Here is a 17,063-nt window from a genome sequence, read left to right as displayed (position 1 = left end):
AATGCAGCATTATGCTTACTGCAATTTTGGCAGTTAATGACAATGAAAATAAAAGACTGAAATTACTACAAATTGCTTTTTATAATGTAAAAATTGCCTGCAGTTATTATCTTGGATTCATGAGTCTTCTCTGTGGTCTCCTGCTTGACAGCTCCATCTCCAAAATCCTTCATCTCATAAATCCACTATCCTTCATATGCACCAAACCATCTCGGGCTTGCCTCTAACTTTGTTTCCAAACCACTCAAGCTGAGCTGTTCCTCTGGAATACTCTCTTCTAATGTTCTCCATTCTAGTTGTTTTTATTAAATTTAATAACTGAATTGACGTTATTGACAGCTTATATATGCAATAATGTTTATTCAAGTTAAAAACGTACATTTTTGGAGCTGTAGTAGATTAAACATACAGTACACAGTTGTTGAGCCACCTTTCATGGTTTTATATTCCGTTTTATTAAATAATGCACAAACATACATTAAAAAGTTTATAAAGCAAAAACAGAGTTTGTAAAAATCTTAAAAGTCATTATTTGGTATGACCACCTTTACAGACATACCACCTTTACTCTTCTATGCATTCTGAACTCTTTTGGGAAAGCTTTCTTGTAATTTTTACAAATATTTCTAAGGAATAGTTCTTTAGGCTTCTTGAAGAACATTCAAAGCTCATCTTTGGATGTTGGCTGCCTTTTTTTCTGTTCTTTGTCAAGGTGATCCCTCACTCTGTCAGTAAGAGGTCTGGGCTCTGAGGAGGCCAATCCATGACTGATAGTGCTCTACAGTGTTTTTCTATGCAGGCTCTTGTGTAATTTGGCATGCCTCAGCCACATCATCTTTAAGAACAGCGTCTTGATACAAACTCTTGCACTAAGACCATTTCTGATGAGGCTAATGATAATGTTAAAAGAACCACACAAGAAGAGCTCAGTGTTATATTTATTCACCTCACACACTCACCACACGGCCACCTTGTTATCTGTATGACAGCACCAAGAGGAATTCATCACCAAAACCCTAAGGTAACAGCTCGGGGATAGGAAATTATCAGTCATGCCTGGAAGTGATGAATACAGACATGGCAGCCATGTCTTTACATAAGGCATCCAGGACCAGCCTCCACCACCTTAAAATGCTGAAAAAGCTCAGTTTAGAAGATTGCAGAAGGTTGTGCAAGTCCTGGATAGTTCAGTCAACCCTTTTTATATAGGCCATGAATACAACCATCTCATGTCAAAGAAAAAAAAAAAAAGCAGAGCACAATAGGAGCAACCAGTGAGTTCAGACATATAAATGTGTGTGTAAAGACATGCCTACTTCAGATATCAGTTATTTTCAGTAGATTTCAGGCAGCAGTAACAAATAAAAACTGATAACACTTTTCTGGACAGTCTTCTTCCACTTCCCTTTAACAGATCAGAGCACACAACAAGCAGCAAACAGTACAGAGAGACGCCTTTCCCACGAAAGCCGACCAAAGCAGCAACAACCCTTCAAAGAACAGCGCGTACACATGCACTGCATGAGTATTTCATGAGCAAACAAAGGCAGAGCGTGACAGAAAGCAAGAGCATGTATGCTTGTCACTATTTGGTTTTTTGGTAACCTTAAAATTACATAATCAAGCGAAAAACTATTCTGACTAATCTTACGTGTTATCCTGTTATAAAGCACTTTCATTTTGAAATTCTTGATTGCCGATTATGATTATTAGCTCAGTGATTCAGTCTAATTATTTCCTTTAAATCAAGACAAAAATGATCCAACTATGCTAGTATAATACATGAAATTCATAATTTAGACAGAAGACACCCATTTCTCTTTAAGTAGACAACAGTAGCGTGATTATAACACATGAACAGAACAGAAAAGCAAAACATTTAAGACAAAAATCAAATTAAATGCATAAAGATTTATCCCCCCCCCCCCCCGGAGTGTCTGTGGAGCTCTGGTTTGAGCTAAATGCTAATGCCATAATTTTTTAATCAGCACCCTAACTGATGTTGATTCAAAGGTCTATAGTTTTGCAGGTGTTTAAAAAAATAAACTTGATAAAAGTGATTGAAAATAAAGGAAAGGAACATAATTATGCATCCTATCCAATCACTGTCAGCACAAAAGGACCAATCAGTGAACAGGATTAAACCTCTGGCTGCTTCATTTCATGGCAAACACTTTCCCCTTCTCAGCCTACACTGATCTCTGCGACTCACACCTTCATTAAAACCATTCATAGTAACATTAACAGTAACACATGGCTTATAAAACTACAGTACAGTGATTAATAATATGGCCGTCCATACATGTTGTTTGGCCGGTGCAGTGTGCTCAGCTGAGCCTCACTGTTTGAATGTGCAGCTTCCCCACTGACACCATGATAATCAGAGTTTTTTCGCCCCGGTGTGCCGATCTGTGGATACGATCAGGAACACCTGAGGAGGGGCAGAGCCACGCTTGGCCGTCAGTACTGAAAGGAGATGACAGAGTTCACTTTGTAGACGTGGTACGAGCGGTTCCAGAAAACCCGTGTGAAGTAGTTTGTGTAGGGCGAGTAGTTCATCTTTATCTCGTGGCAGAATCGTCCATATTTGGAGAAGGAGTATATCTCACCTTTGTCATAGACGATCTGCAAGAGACAAACATACAGATCATGAGTGAAAGTATAAAAGACTCGAATTCTGTAGAGTTTGCAAAATATTCTGCAACTAATGTCTTGATTATAGCTAGATGATTGGATAAGTATTATTAATAACAAAGTAGTAGCAGAAAATGATTTATTCTTGGACTCCGCTAGAGTAGCTATGCGTGATTTAAAGTTAAAAATAATCTTCATTGATCATATTCTGGGTTCTTAGTGTAGCCACTGTCTGAAACATGCTATTTTAGCTCCTTTTCCTTTAAGGTCAACCATCTTCAAAAGATCTAATCAGAGGACCATATTATTGATATCCACTCAAAATTGTTCAATCTGTAAGAAATCTATAACGGAGGAAAGGGTTTAAACTCACATGTCCGTTGGAGATGTCGAGCAGGTCTTTGATCCTACAGCCCTTATTAATAGTGAGCTCACTACAAATCGACTCTTCGATGATCACGTAGTTCGTTTTTTGGGCGGTCAGGAGCTTGTAGATGTCCTCTGCAGATCTCATTGCGTACACCTGGTACGTCTGGGAAAGGAAAGATTACCTCCTTTTATTTTCTGTTAAACTTCAGTTAATTTCATTTCAATATTATTTGTGTTGCGCCAAATCACAAAAACAGCCAGTTTAAGGTGCTTTACATTTTAAAGACCCAACAATAAAACTAATAATTTACTTTGAAACATGTGGAACATCAGTCTCTGTTTGGACTAAAATTCACATTCAGCACTTTAACCAATATGACTAACAGGCATTTTTTATAGCTGATTATAAGACAAGTATCTTCTTGACAGCAGCACTGTTAAGGTAACAGATATGTTGTCAATGAAAACTCACATCTTCAGTCCTCTTCAGCAGGTTGATGTCTGAATAAAGAGGTAAACTAGTTACAGCTGAACCCGAACACAACTTCACTGCTCCCAGCAGCTGTGGACTGCCTGCGAACACAGCTGCCACCGGAGCCTGTGACCTACATGAGGAGGAAAGACGATGGTTGATGCCATGATAAAATACTTTACAAATATCTTTATAAATACAGGAAGTTCTAAAGACCCACTTGATCCAGCTCATCAGCTCCACTGTGTCTCCATCGTAGAACTCCTGCAGTTCTGATAACTCTGCTAAGACGCGAGGGGAGAACTGCAGAATGGGAGAGAAAGAGCGTTACGCAGGAGATATAAAGTGTGTCTAACATAAAGAGCTCCCACGTAAAAGGGGCTGAACGCCTCACCTCTCTCCACAAACTGAAGCAAATGATTGTGGGAACAGCTGTGCTCAGAATCAAGGACTGGAGGGTAAAAAGAAAAGAAAACACGGTTAGCAACTGTGTCGATACTTACTCCTTTCTCTTCATGAGGGGAAAAACATTTTTTTAAATTTAGCTTTAATGTATTTATTGAACTGTTTTGTAATATATTCAGATTTTTGTAAACGTATTTTTACTTCTACTGCCTCCTTTTACTTACTGAATGTCTTTATGTTATCTTCTTTATTTAAGTGAACTTCTTTCTGTGTAATTTTTACTTTATTGAGAGATCTATTTTGTCATATTGTATTATAATACACTATTCCTCTTCATTTAAGCTGCTTATACCAAAACGATTATAATAAAGTTCATCTTTAACTTTGATGTTTCAGTATCTTCTTTTAGCTTCTTCTTTAAGTTCTTACTTCATGTTATAAGCTAAAAAAAACGATTTAAAGATAATGATAAAGATAAGTAAAAAGTGAAAACAAATACAATACAGAATAATGAGGCTTTCAACAATAAGAAAACGCATGGTAAATGTGTTTTATTTTCTGGACTTATATAGCGCTTTTTACAACATGCCTCATTCACCTATTCACACAAACACCTTCTGAAGTGCTTTCTATCTAGCACTCACACACTTTCACACTCCAATGGATGCACTGGAGAGCAACTTGGGGTTATCATCTTGCCCAATGATAAGTGGCAAGAAGAGTGGAGCAGCTAGGGATCGAACCACCAACCTTCCAATCATTAGACTACTTGCTCTACCTATACTTCGTGTGCTACAGCCAGGAATACAAAATAAGGACAACAACCACCATAAGCTGGTTAAAAAAGGACAGAGTTTAGATGGGGATGGGGTATGAGCCTAGACTTAAAAAGAGAAATGTAGGGTGCTATTTTTATGTCAAGGTGTAACCGATTCCACAATTGTGGAGCAGTGACTGTAAAGGCTCTGTAACTTTGTTGTTTGAGGCGCAACCTTGGGACATGTAACATTTAGAGATCATGACTTGTAATATAAGCCAGGGCTTTCCCATTAAGGGCCTTAAAACAATCAGTAAAATCTTAAACTGAATTCTAAAATAAACAGGAAGCCAGTGCAGTGAGGCTACGACTAGGCTGATGGGCTCATATTTGGTAGTGCCAGTCAGCATTCTTACTGTGCAACCATCTGCAAAAAAACAGAGGGAGATCTAGGTATAGTGAGGTACAATAATCCAGATGTGAAATAATAAAAGCACGGATGACTTTTTCCAGAACACGCAAAGACAGGAAAGATTTGAGTTTGGCATTGACTCTTAACTTGCTTGTCAAAGCAAAACTTTGAGTCAAAAATAACATCCAGGTCTAATTTGATACAGTCTGTTGGCCAGAACCCTGAGTTACCCAGATGAATCAAATGGAGTTAGAGTCTGGGTGCAAAAATTAGACAATAGAATTAGGTATAGAAAAAAAATCACTTGTCTGAATGTGTGTAATTGGGGTAAGTGATGTTTGAAATAAAACGTGCTTTGAATGCTCAGTTAGAGGGAATAAGTACTCCACAGGTATCAGTCCATTTACCATAAATATGGGATGAGATTATCTAAAATATTGGCAAAAGAACTAGATTTGAATGGACCAAAGATTTGTCACTGTTTAGTCATCTAACCTTTAATTTCTTCAAGATAGTAAGAAATCCTGAGATTTTCTACTGTCTTCATCAGCATAGAAATGAAATGAAATAATATGGCTGCTAATACTACCAATAGAAGCTGATATGAACAGAAGAGGACTGGGCCCAGGATAGAGCCCTGAGGGACCCCACAAGACAAATGGGCAAGGAGTGATACACACAATAGGCATACAGAAAGTCCTATCCACAAGACAGCATCTGAACAAGTGAAGAGGTCCAACAAAATCAGTACTGCATTATCACCTGAATCTAATGGGAGTAACAGATCATCGGTCAGTTTCAACAAAGCTGTTTCAGTGCTGTGAACAGCTCTGAAGCCCAAATAAAACAGTTCAAATATCTCATTTGAGTTCAGGAATGACAAACTGTGACAGGATCCATTCATTCCTTTGGATATTACCGGCAATTTATAGATAATATACTATTTGTTTGGAAACTTAGCATAAAGGTAAGTTAAAGAGACGGTATATACCTAAACCTCCCCTTCTGTGCAGACTGTATTAAAAGAAACCTGTTTACTTTAAGACATTTGGTTTTGTTTCTCATCCACTATAAACAAACATCCATACCAATACTACAGGGTGGATGGACTTCAGTTTGAGCCACTTAAACACTGTCATCCAGAGGTCAGGAGAACAAACCCCAAATGCTGTAAACATGCAGACGTATGGTGTCCATAAATACTTCATCCTGCAAGACAGAAGAACATAGGCGATGAAAAGCTGTGCTGAATAACATATGGTGAACAAACCTCAATTATTAAAAAAACCAAAAAAACCCAACGTACCCATCGAAGAGCAGAGCGAGACCCCCAAACAGCATGGTGTGGAAAACATGATAGACGACCTCTGGCTTCTCTCCTATTCCTCCATTTTCAAGGCTATAGGTTTTGCACAATGGCTGACCGCTGTGAGGGGAAATTACATTAAGATTTTAGCCAAAAGTATAAATATAATGACTGCTTAAAAACAACAACAACACAAGAGTCACCAGCATATGTCACTGTGTTATTGGGCAAACACATTTTGCTAACATAGTATCAACTACCAGTTAATTATTAATCTACTAGACACATGAAGACTGCATTTGTTATCAATTTGCATATTCAGTTCAATTCAATAGTTTGGTACAAACATTTAATTTCATTCAATTTCCCACAATATCAGCTCATCTGTTGGAAAGCTGGTTATCATTGTTGATCAACATCTGAACTTTGAATTTCATATCTCTAAGTTCATCCAGTCTTGTTTCCTTCATAAAAGAGAAACTGCAAAAATCCTGTACTGTCATTTATTCATTTTGAACTTTTAGTGCACACTTTAATTTTCACCTGCCTTGAGTATTGTAACTCTATTTTTATTTGCATCTCTCAAATCTTACTAATCCAACTTCAACTGGTCCAGAATGCAGGCTGCTAATGAGAACTAGCAGGCGTTTGCACATCATTTTCATAAGATAAGAGATAACTCTTTATTGTCATTGCACAGTCATACATAGTACAGTAGTACAATGAAATTGGAAAAACTGTCCTACGTCGGCACTACATATAACACAACACGACACGATATGACACATCACAACGTAACAAACAACACAACACAGTATATTAACTTAGTATAAAAAAGAAGAATAAGTGTATGTGTATTGCACACTGTTATTATTGCACATTAATTATTATTGCACCTTGTTATGAATATAAATATTATTGTTATTGTTTTAAACATTGTTACCTCCCCCTAAAAAGTCCAGGGAGGTATCCAGTCAGGTCAGCTATTTACATTGATCAGGGCTATTGCCCTGTTGTAAAAGCTGTCCTTGAGTCTATTTGTTCGGGACCTCAGCAGCCTGAACCTCCTGCCAGACGGCAGCAGCTTAAACACCCGGTGTCCTGGGTGTGTGCAGTCCCGTAGGATGCTGCGTGCCCTCTTGAGACAGCGAGTGCTGTACAGGTCCTTCAGGGAGGGAAGAGGACGTCCAATGATTTTTTGGGCCATGTTGATGACCCTCTGGAGTGCCTTTCTGTGTGCTGTGGTGCAGCTGGAGAACCACACACCGATGCAATATGTCAGCACACTTTCAATGGAGCAGCGGTAGAAGACGGTCAGCAGCTCCTTCTTCAGGTCCATTTTTCTGAGGATTCTCAGAAAGTGGAGACGCTGTTGGGCCTTCTTTAAGACCGCAGAGGTGTTAGAGCTCCATTGGAGGTCTGTGTCTATGTGCACACCCAGAAACTTGAAACTGGAGACCCTTTCCACGCACTCCCCGTTGATGCTGACAGGCTGCAGCTCGGACTTCCTCCTTCTGAAGTCAACTACCAGTTCTTTTGTTTTGGTGGTATTGAGGTCCAGGTTGTTGTCTGCACACCAATCTGACAGCCTCTGAACTTCAGCTCTGTATGCAGTCTCATCTCCCCCTGAGATGAGCCCCACCACAGTGGTATCATCTGCAAACTTGATGACTGTGTTGTCTGGGTGGGAACTAACACAGTCATGTGTGTACAGAGTGTACAGTAGGGGACTCAGTACACAGCCTTGTGGAGAGCCGGTGTTGAGGCTGAGGGCTGAGGAAAGATGAGGCCCCACTCTAACTCTCTGTACACGGTCTGAGAGGAAGTCTCTGATCCAGCGGCAGGTGGTGGAAGGAAGTCCAATTTCCAGCAGTTTATCTATTAGTCTGTCCGGGAGTATCGTATTGAAAGCAGAGCTAAAGTCAACAAAGAGCAGCCTGGCGTAACGGCCCTGCACTTCCAGGTGAGAGATGGTGGTGTGGAGCGTTGTAGCAATGGCATCTTCAGTTGATCTGTTAGCTCTGTATGCAAACTGGAGCGGGTCGAGTGTGGGTGGCAGGCAGGACATGATGTGACGTCGGACCAGTTTCTCAAAGCACTTCATTATAACAGGTGTTAGAGCAACTGGTCGGTAGTCGTTGAGGCTGCTAATGTTAGTACGCTTTGGCAGTGGGACAATTGTGGCTGACTTTAGGCACGGCGGGATGCAGGACTGGGACAGTGAAGTGTTGAAGATCTTAGTGAAGACCCCAGCCAGCTGGTCTGCACACTCTTTTAGGACCTTTGCGGTTACCCTTTGCGGTAACCTCCTTGCTTCCCTTCACTGGCTTCCAATGAAATTCAGAATTCACTTCAAAATTCAGATACAACTCATCAAGTGCTACACGGCCAGGCTACTGCTAACACAGCAGAGCTACTGAAACCTTATAAGAGGAGTCTCAACAGCTTCTTAGATCATCCTCTCTCATTGAAAAATCAGAAGTAACCATGCTTTTGAGATTATAGGGTCTGAACCTTGGAACAGCCATCGGGAGAGTCTGTGCTTTCAACAACATCTGAAAAATTATTTTTAAACGTTAGCCTTTTATTAATATTTCTCCGATTAATTTTGGCCATACTCTCCATCTAATGAATGTATAGAAGTGTGCATGCTGGAATAAATGAATGACTGTATGTTGATTATGTGTTTGTATTAAACGTGTCACTTTTATTCAAACTGTGAAGCACTTTGTAACTGTGCTTTTTAAAAAGTGCTGCACAAATAAATGTATTATTATGAGTAACAACTATAAAGGAGCTTTTTACGACTTACGTAGTTAGCCTGTCCAAAGGTTTTGTTAAGTTAGTGGTTTGGTAACTTAGTGACAGGTGTGCCAATTCAGCTGCTGCAATTGGTCTAGCAACGTGGATCAGGTTCACCTTATCTCCACTTCTTTACCATGTTTATGCTGTTGGCAACTTGAGCAACTAGGCAACTTGAGGCTTTAAAACAAGACTTCAGAAACCAGCTGATGACAGCATGGTGCTGTCTGTTGTTAGACCAGAAAGATTTTGCACCACGAGTGTTTCACCTGAGCCTTCTGTAGATTGCCTGTAAGGCTGAAAGCAGGCAGACGGCGAGCACGAGGAAGTAGAAGGGGAGGACCGAGGCCTGCGTCAGACGTAGAAATAAGTCCTGACCGGGCGTTTGGAAACTCTCCTGGCACAAGAGGAAGTTGGGGACAAAGTCGCTGAAGAGAAGAAAAAAGAAGATTATTATGTTAGATTACATCAGATTAGTTCTCACTAATAAGGTTACTGCTCTAAGTCAATAACAAAAAACACAACTCACGTTGTTGTGTTGAGTCCAAATTTTACTTCAAGGAACTTCAATATGAAGTCACTCTCATTTGCAGCAATTAGCTTCTGTAAATAAAAAAACAAAACACTGCATTCAACCCAAAAACTGAAACTGAGTATCAGCCACTGAATGCTACACAGATGCCCTGCTCCCATATGACTTACCTTGACCAAATAACTGTAGGTGATCCCAGAGGTGAAGACCAGGTAAAAATGTAGGAAGAGCTTCATCACTCTTGCCACAAGAGGACCCACCTTCATCCTTTGCTAGAAAAAAAGTGCAAATGTTAATGGAGCTACTCCCATTTGAAAAGCTCCAAGCTGAAAACAATTTTCACTTTAAAGAGTTTATCTAATGTCATGACTGAGCTGCGAGGGGGAAGCTAACTCTACCTGGAAGTACCTCGCAAGAACCGAGCCAATGAGGAGGCTGAGCAGAGGCGAGCTGAGCAGGGCTGTGTTCTGAAACTGGAACATGTAGGCCAGGAACAAGGAGCTGAGGTACACCTTGTGGATGTCAGCCATCTGTTCATCCCAGAAATGGAGATGAAGAAGAAAAAGACAGCCAATCAGAGAAGAGAAAATAAAACACAGTTTTATTTAAACAGTCGGCAGGATTTTCCCTGTTTTAAACCCACAAGTTGCATTAAAAAAACATCATAAATGCAAAATTGTTAGTTTAAAGTAATATAGAGTAAGAACCTGCTGCAATTTCTGAAGAAAACTGTATGAAATTTCAGAAGTTCAAGCTACGACTGTGTTACCTTACGTGGTGGCACCAGGTCAAAAGAATCAAGTAGAAAAAGACAGAAGCCTTGGATGAAGAGCACGTAGTGACTGTGTTCCCAGACCAGGAGGAAGGTGAAGGTGGTGGCACTCATGGTAAGATAGCAGAACATCTACAGAGGATGAGACTCAATCATTAGTGCAATGTTCCAGCTCACATTACTTCTTTTTTTGTGTGTGTTAATGAGGCTCATGAGGGGCTCACCTCAGTTGAAGAGCCGATTTTGTTTCTCAGGAATCCAGTCAAAGCTGTGACCTGCCAGGAGAAGTAAGGCAGAGCCCAGTTGTCCCGCAGAGGAATAGCATGATCCACTTTGGTTGTATCTGCTCTGTGGGAGAAAAGAAACAGAATTAAATACAACTTTATTAATCATTTTAATAGAGGAGGATGTTTGTAGCATTAGTCACCAGAAAGGTTTTACTGGAATGAGAAAACATGAACAGACAGGCAAAGAAACTTCATGCTTAAGGAAACGTTTGTTCACCTTACCTGTTGATCACATACCAGGCCACGGCCAACATGCCAGCCACCCAGGTGCCACTCATCACCCAGCTGCACACAAAGAGGGCAGTGACGTAGACCGCCTGCAGGCCCAAAACTGCTCCAATGTAGAAGTAAATCGGTTCCACGAAATCCTGTTTTATCAAGGGAAGCAGTGGAAAAAGACAAAGACGGTGATCCTTAAAAAGTGTCTGTGGTCAAACCTTAAAGTGGCAGAATGAAGCCACTTTTAATTGTGATTTTTCACTCCTAATCACTTCATTATAATAATGTCCATAGCTAGCAGTACTAATGCAGCAACATTTACTCCTGCAGAAGCCTAGAGGCAGATGCTTAATGCCAAAAACACTGATGAAAACAGCTCAGCTGACGTAGGCAAGCCGGGTTAATCAGCTGTGACAGTAAAACAGGGTCTGCTTTGTTTGGGCAGCCTTATTGCTCCAAGACTTATCAAAGCATAAATTATACTGAAGTTTGACCAGTTTGAGTTTTAGGACTTGTACTAACATATTCCCACACTCTCTTTGCTTTTTCCATGTACGGTGCGTTTAACACGGGTATGTACGGCCTCTGTACCACTAGTTTCTATTTGGATTTCCATTCTCTGCTGTAAGCCAGACTTTTGTTATGCAGTCAAACCATTTATGTTTTAAACCACTCCAAAGCAATTGTATTTTATGTGCAAAATTGCACACACTTTAAACGTAATACTTGATTCTCTTTGCTGCTGCACATGACACACAAATGCAAACTAAATATGGAAATGTTCTGCTCTCTCTCATATCCCTGCTCTAACATACTCAGGATACTTGCATTTGTACAGCTGTTATAGTTAGGACTTTAACGCCTTTCATTTTAAACTATTTTTATGTAATTTATACGTACAAAAAGGGAAAAATATCTATATCTATCAGTTTCAAATGAACAGAAATGGTGAGTTAAAGCATTGTCTTATGCACTCCTTTAATATTAAAAAAACGCAAACCACTAAAACAGTGCACTGAAGCACTAACATCAGAACTATATCTTAAATATCTCATCTTAAGTATTTTTGTTTGACAGATTAAAGCCAAAAAAGCCCAAATATCTGAATACGAGGAGCACAACCTGACAGAAACAGACTTATCTGAACTGGAAATGCATAGAAACATTGCCAACATTCAGACCTTGCAGCTGAATACCAAACATTATAGTTAGCTAAATGCTCCTACACCATTAAAGTCAAATAAATGGAAATAAAAAAGCAGCATTGCTCAGTTTGGCAAAGGAACTTTTGTCCCACTCTTCTCCCTTTTCTGCTGCCATTAACCCAACCCCCCAGTATTTCTAATGCCTCACGAAAATGACTACAAAAACAAACACTGGAGGTCACATTACATCTTCAGCTCTGCATTTTGAGTCAACTGAACTATTCTGGCTATTTCCAGACAAAAGTGAATGGAGAAAGCAAAGAGAACTAATGGGTTGTTTCCCCTGAAGATGAAAGAACCTTCTGTCCAGACAGAAGGTTCTTTTATGAATTTAAAGACTCAGTCCTTTTAAGGACCCAAATCAACATTTTACTATTTATGGACCCAGGGACAAACCTTGCTTATTGAAAGAGAAGGCACTCAGCCTCCAAGAATGAGAGTGGACGTCACAGTGGTTTTTATGCTTCATTTTGCTTTGAGATACACACACAAAGAAGACAACCCAGGAAATGTAAAATCTGATTAAATAAATCCTCACCTGGCTGCCTGTGACTCTGTATATGAAGCTTGTGATGAGCTCCGGATAAAGAGACAAACGCTCGACTGCGTTAATGGTCTGACCTGAAACGGTCCTGTTATCTACCACCAGCTCATAAAACCCTGTAAAACACAAAACAACAGAGCTGAGTCATAAGGAAAGCAGAACATTAAAGTCATTATCTGTGCTATCTGTGGACTATTTTAAACTCTGAATCATATAAATCTACTCTATAATAGAGTCCAAGAATAAAAATATGGAAAAAATATTGAAAATTCGCTAAGCCTTTCATGAAGCAGGCAGTGTGCTCGTACCTCGCTCAAAGGATGGTGCTGCGATCAAACGCTTGTAGTAGTAATAATAGACCCCACTGCCTCCCTGGAAAGTGATTTCACGTTCCAGCTCCTTAGAAATATACAAAGTAAATTTTAGAGCTCGTACGATTGGGCAGCAAAGTAAAGATAAAAAAGGAAAAGAAAAAAAAGTCACCCACCTGTCGAGTTGAAAACCAGAACTTCCTGTCATGATATGTGGACAGATACACTGCATACAGCATGCCACAGGCAACAGATGCCAGACATCCAAAGAACACCCGGACTAGCCGCTGTAAGAAAACAGCTGAGGAGAAGAAGCATTAACAGTAAAAAACAACATCATCAACAAAAAAAGCTTCTGTAGGTCTTAAATGTGAGAGGAAAGATTTTTGACTCACACACTTTAAATAACCATTTTCTACCACACACTATTTCTCTTTGTAGCTGCAAACTGAGCTGAACAGAGAGATCAATATCATATACTACTATGACAAAAATAACACACAAAAAATAACATTACACCTGCCACCAAAGTACAGCCAGAGACATTTTATATTTAGTCTCCTACACATTGCAACACGTGCAAAAAAAACAAAACTTCTTCAGAGATGTCTAAAAATCTTACAGTACATACAAATTTGGTGACGTATGTACAAAAACTCTGCGAGATGGAAAAATACACTTAACTGCAATTTCAGTGTTTACTGGAAGCCACAGATGCAATATTTCATGACTCATGAAGTCGAGACATATGTTTTAGTACATTTGATCCAACACCACTGCAGGACAGTCGACTTCTGTTACTTCACTGAGTCACCATGGCATGTGTTTCAGCACCTGGTTGTACTTTTGATACCTCTCTTATCTGTATTTGAAGCATTTTCAATTACTCTCCTACAGCGTCTAACATTTACTAAGCTTTCTAAGGGTGTGCTCACAGTAGGCTCGGTTGCCTTTTACCATGTTTGAGCACAGAGCCCCCTTCCTCCTCACCAGTGTTGGTCAAGTTACTTGAAAAAAGTAATCAGTAACTAATTACTGATTACTCCCCCAAAAAAGTAATCCCGTTACTTTACTGATTACTTATTTTCAAAAGTAATTAATTACTTAGTTACTTAGTTACTTAGTTACTTTTTAAAAACACGATTTACAACCTGAAGAGGTGATAAAGTGATAGATCTTTCAGCCCAATTCTACTTTTTCTACATAATCCATCATACAAAATGTAATCAAATGGAAAAGTCTCTTTTTAAAACTTGTTTTATCAGTTTTAATCTTTTAACTTTATGCATCAAGCAAAACATTTAATTATATGCAACATTCTCTGACTTGAATAAATTAGTTTAACATTTAAACCTATTTTCTACACATTCCAGCACATAAAATAAAATATTTTTTGTGTTTTCACTCACTCTTTCAAACAGATGCAAGTAAAACACAGCAGAAAATAAATAAAGTCAAAGACTCAGCGGTCCTTTTGCTCTATTTTCACCTGTAAAGCAGGAGCAGGGTAGGCGGAGGGTTACCCTGGTGCAGGTGTGCTGCGGTCAGTTGAAGAATCCGCGCGAGTGTCTCTGTGAGTTTCCCATCACGTCGTAGCTACTCGGTGCTTGCTCGGAAGTTTAGGGGTTTTTTTCGCTGTAAAAAGAAGTTTTCTTCCCACGCACGATGGACGCTAATGTTTTTGTCACTTTTTATGGAATCAAACTCAAAGTAAGGTCAGTACTTCCACACTTTAAACGCTGCACGCTCATACTCTCTCCCGCACTCGATATATTATCCATTGTTGATCTGCACACAGCTGCTGTCACCAACGTCGCACTTGCTTACGTCACTGTCATGAGACATTCTCGCAAAAAAAATCACGGTTTTAGTAACGCAGTAACGCAGCGTTCCTACGGGAAAGTAACGGTAATCTAATTACCGATTTTGCAATAGTAATCCCTTACTTTACTCGTTACTTGAAAAAAGTAATCAGATTACAGTAACGCGTTACAAGTAACGCGTTACTGCCCATCTCTGCTCCTCACACTTCCCTTAATGTTTCGGGCCCCAGCGCTTCAGTTTGTCTCAGCATCTCAACTGTTCACTCTTTCATTCTCTCACTATTTTTGAACGGCACAAGCATTCCTGAAAAGCTTGCTTGCAGAGCAAAATTAGGTTAAAGATTTTATGTATTTTGTGGATTCGTTATGTGGCGCTGTCTTCACTGATTTGTTATTTACCTAACCAGCTAACTTTCATAGCTGGAACTCGATTAGTGTACTTTGCCCAAAAAGAACTTGCACATCAAACAGCTCTATTAATGAGAAGGTCAGCACTCACAAGTATGTAAAGAATATTTTTAATTTTGCATGACAGTAAAAATTAAGAGATGTGTTTCATCCAATGGCTTTCTTCAGTGTTTCTGATATGCAATAAAAGCACATAAAGGATAATAATAATAATAATAATAATAATAATAATGGAGGTAGAAAAATTACAATCGGTCATTTCATGTCTTTAATCATACATACCAACATAATAACACATAAATAAGCTAAGGCATCGAGTCTTTACACTCAATGCTATTCCTTCTGAAATTGCAAACCACTACACTATGGAGCCACCAAAATATGACATACATAAACATGCATTTATGTAGCTTTTTTTTTTTTTTTTACTTAATTTGAAAGTACAACTACTAAACTACAAGGCTTTGCATGATTCACATTTTCTCCTCCCCCTGACTGGCTGAACCTTGCAAAGGGGGGGGGTTTGAACAGCAGGTGGGTGGAGCTTCCACGCCTGAGATGTTCTTACTGACATCATTCAGAGCTACAAATGCAGAAAAACTGTCTGAAACAGAGCATCTACAGCAGACTAAAGCTTTTGTCTCACGGGGATCACTTCATGGAAGCATAATAGGTCCCCATTAATGTACAGCATGAACCTGACCATCAAATTGTTTGTTTTTTAAACGCCACTGAGCAGCGTATGAAGTGGGCTGGTATGTAAGAAATGGACTTACATGCAGATAAGCCCTTGGCTTTGACACATGACTGGGCTCTGCTTGATTCTTCCTGTTCATGCTGACCGCCTTTAACTTCACCTTCATCTTTCTGCTGCGAGCCATCAGCCGCTGCAGTGCTGGACCCATTCACCTGTTCAACATCTGGTGCTAGAGCAGAGAGAGACTGGCTGTCACAGCATCGACACAGAAATGTGCTCTGACAAACTGTTTCTCCACTGGAAGCTACACAGCTCATGTTCAGTTAGCAAACTGCTAAGTTAGCTCAACTTACGTTTGGTCTCCAGCTCCGACTCCTTTTGTTTCTCTTCCTCTTCATTATCTCCTTCCAAAGTTTCTGATTTCCGGCATCTTAATTCAGTCATGACTAAATCAAATTAAGCCAAGAGGATCTGTCTGGTGTGTTGAGGCAGCAGCATGCTAACTAAAAAGCAGTTAGCTAATCTAAGATCAAATCGATAAGATGAGCTCTTTAAGGTAAACTCAGCAGATGACAGGCTCCAAACGTTACTTTACTCAAGAGATTTTATCCTTCACGAACTTGTAGAACGACAGCGGCACAGCTGCAGAGTTTAGTTTAGTGGTGCCTGTGTGGAGGACTGAAGTTAGCGCTACTGCTGGGCGGAAGTTGCAGATGACAACAGAAAGCAGCGAAGAAGAATCCAGACCAAACTCAATGGAATATTTGTCTAATTTAAGACAAATAAACGCCAGCAAAACGCAAAATAAATAAATACAAATAAAAGAACTTTGATTATAAATAACATTTACCTTTCTAAAGTATTCAGACCACGTTTTAACACTGCCATTAACGTGTTCTTTTTCGCATTATTTCTTAAAGCAAATTTCCATTAAATTGATACCTGACATTTAAAAAAAAATCTATTTATGTATTTTTAAAGTACTGTATTGGTATTTCTTTGCATTTTCATTACTTTTACTTTCTTAAAAATATATATTAGAAGTGCTTCTTGTCAGTTATTATAATCTTATACAAGGACATGTTTATATTTAATAGTGTTTCCTTTG

The 17,063-nt window shown here is 39.4% G+C and overlaps 1 protein-coding gene across 1 annotated transcript; it reads right to left on the bottom strand.

Annotated features, from left to right (window-relative positions):
- Window positions 1-1,929: 1,929 nt before the first annotated feature.
- On the bottom strand, window positions 1,930-16,858 carry LOC146682649 (putative C-mannosyltransferase DPY19L4). The gene is made up of 19 exons (XM_085446001.1): window positions 16,309-16,858; window positions 16,035-16,184; window positions 13,204-13,328; window positions 13,025-13,115; window positions 12,711-12,832; window positions 10,971-11,116; window positions 10,686-10,809; window positions 10,459-10,593; window positions 10,088-10,219; window positions 9,860-9,961; window positions 9,687-9,760; window positions 9,427-9,585; window positions 6,356-6,475; window positions 6,138-6,258; window positions 3,870-3,926; window positions 3,696-3,778; window positions 3,476-3,608; window positions 3,008-3,166; window positions 1,930-2,625 (listed from the first exon to the last, which is right to left on the bottom strand). Exons 1-19 carry the CDS (start codon window positions 16,397-16,399, stop codon window positions 2,461-2,463), a joined length of 2,289 nt encoding a protein of 762 aa, XP_085302127.1. The 5' UTR covers window positions 16,400-16,858; the 3' UTR covers window positions 1,930-2,460.
- Window positions 16,859-17,063: the final 205 nt, after the last annotated feature.

This window comes from Copadichromis virginalis, linkage group LG22 (assembly GCF_057382275.1).
Source record: "Copadichromis virginalis isolate Kocher_CV1m ecotype Utaka linkage group LG22, C_Virginalis_male_GT1.1, whole genome shotgun sequence".
NCBI classification, from domain to species: domain Eukaryota; kingdom Metazoa; phylum Chordata; class Actinopteri; order Cichliformes; family Cichlidae; genus Copadichromis; species Copadichromis virginalis.
This window is presented reverse-complemented; position numbering and strand designations above follow the sequence as displayed.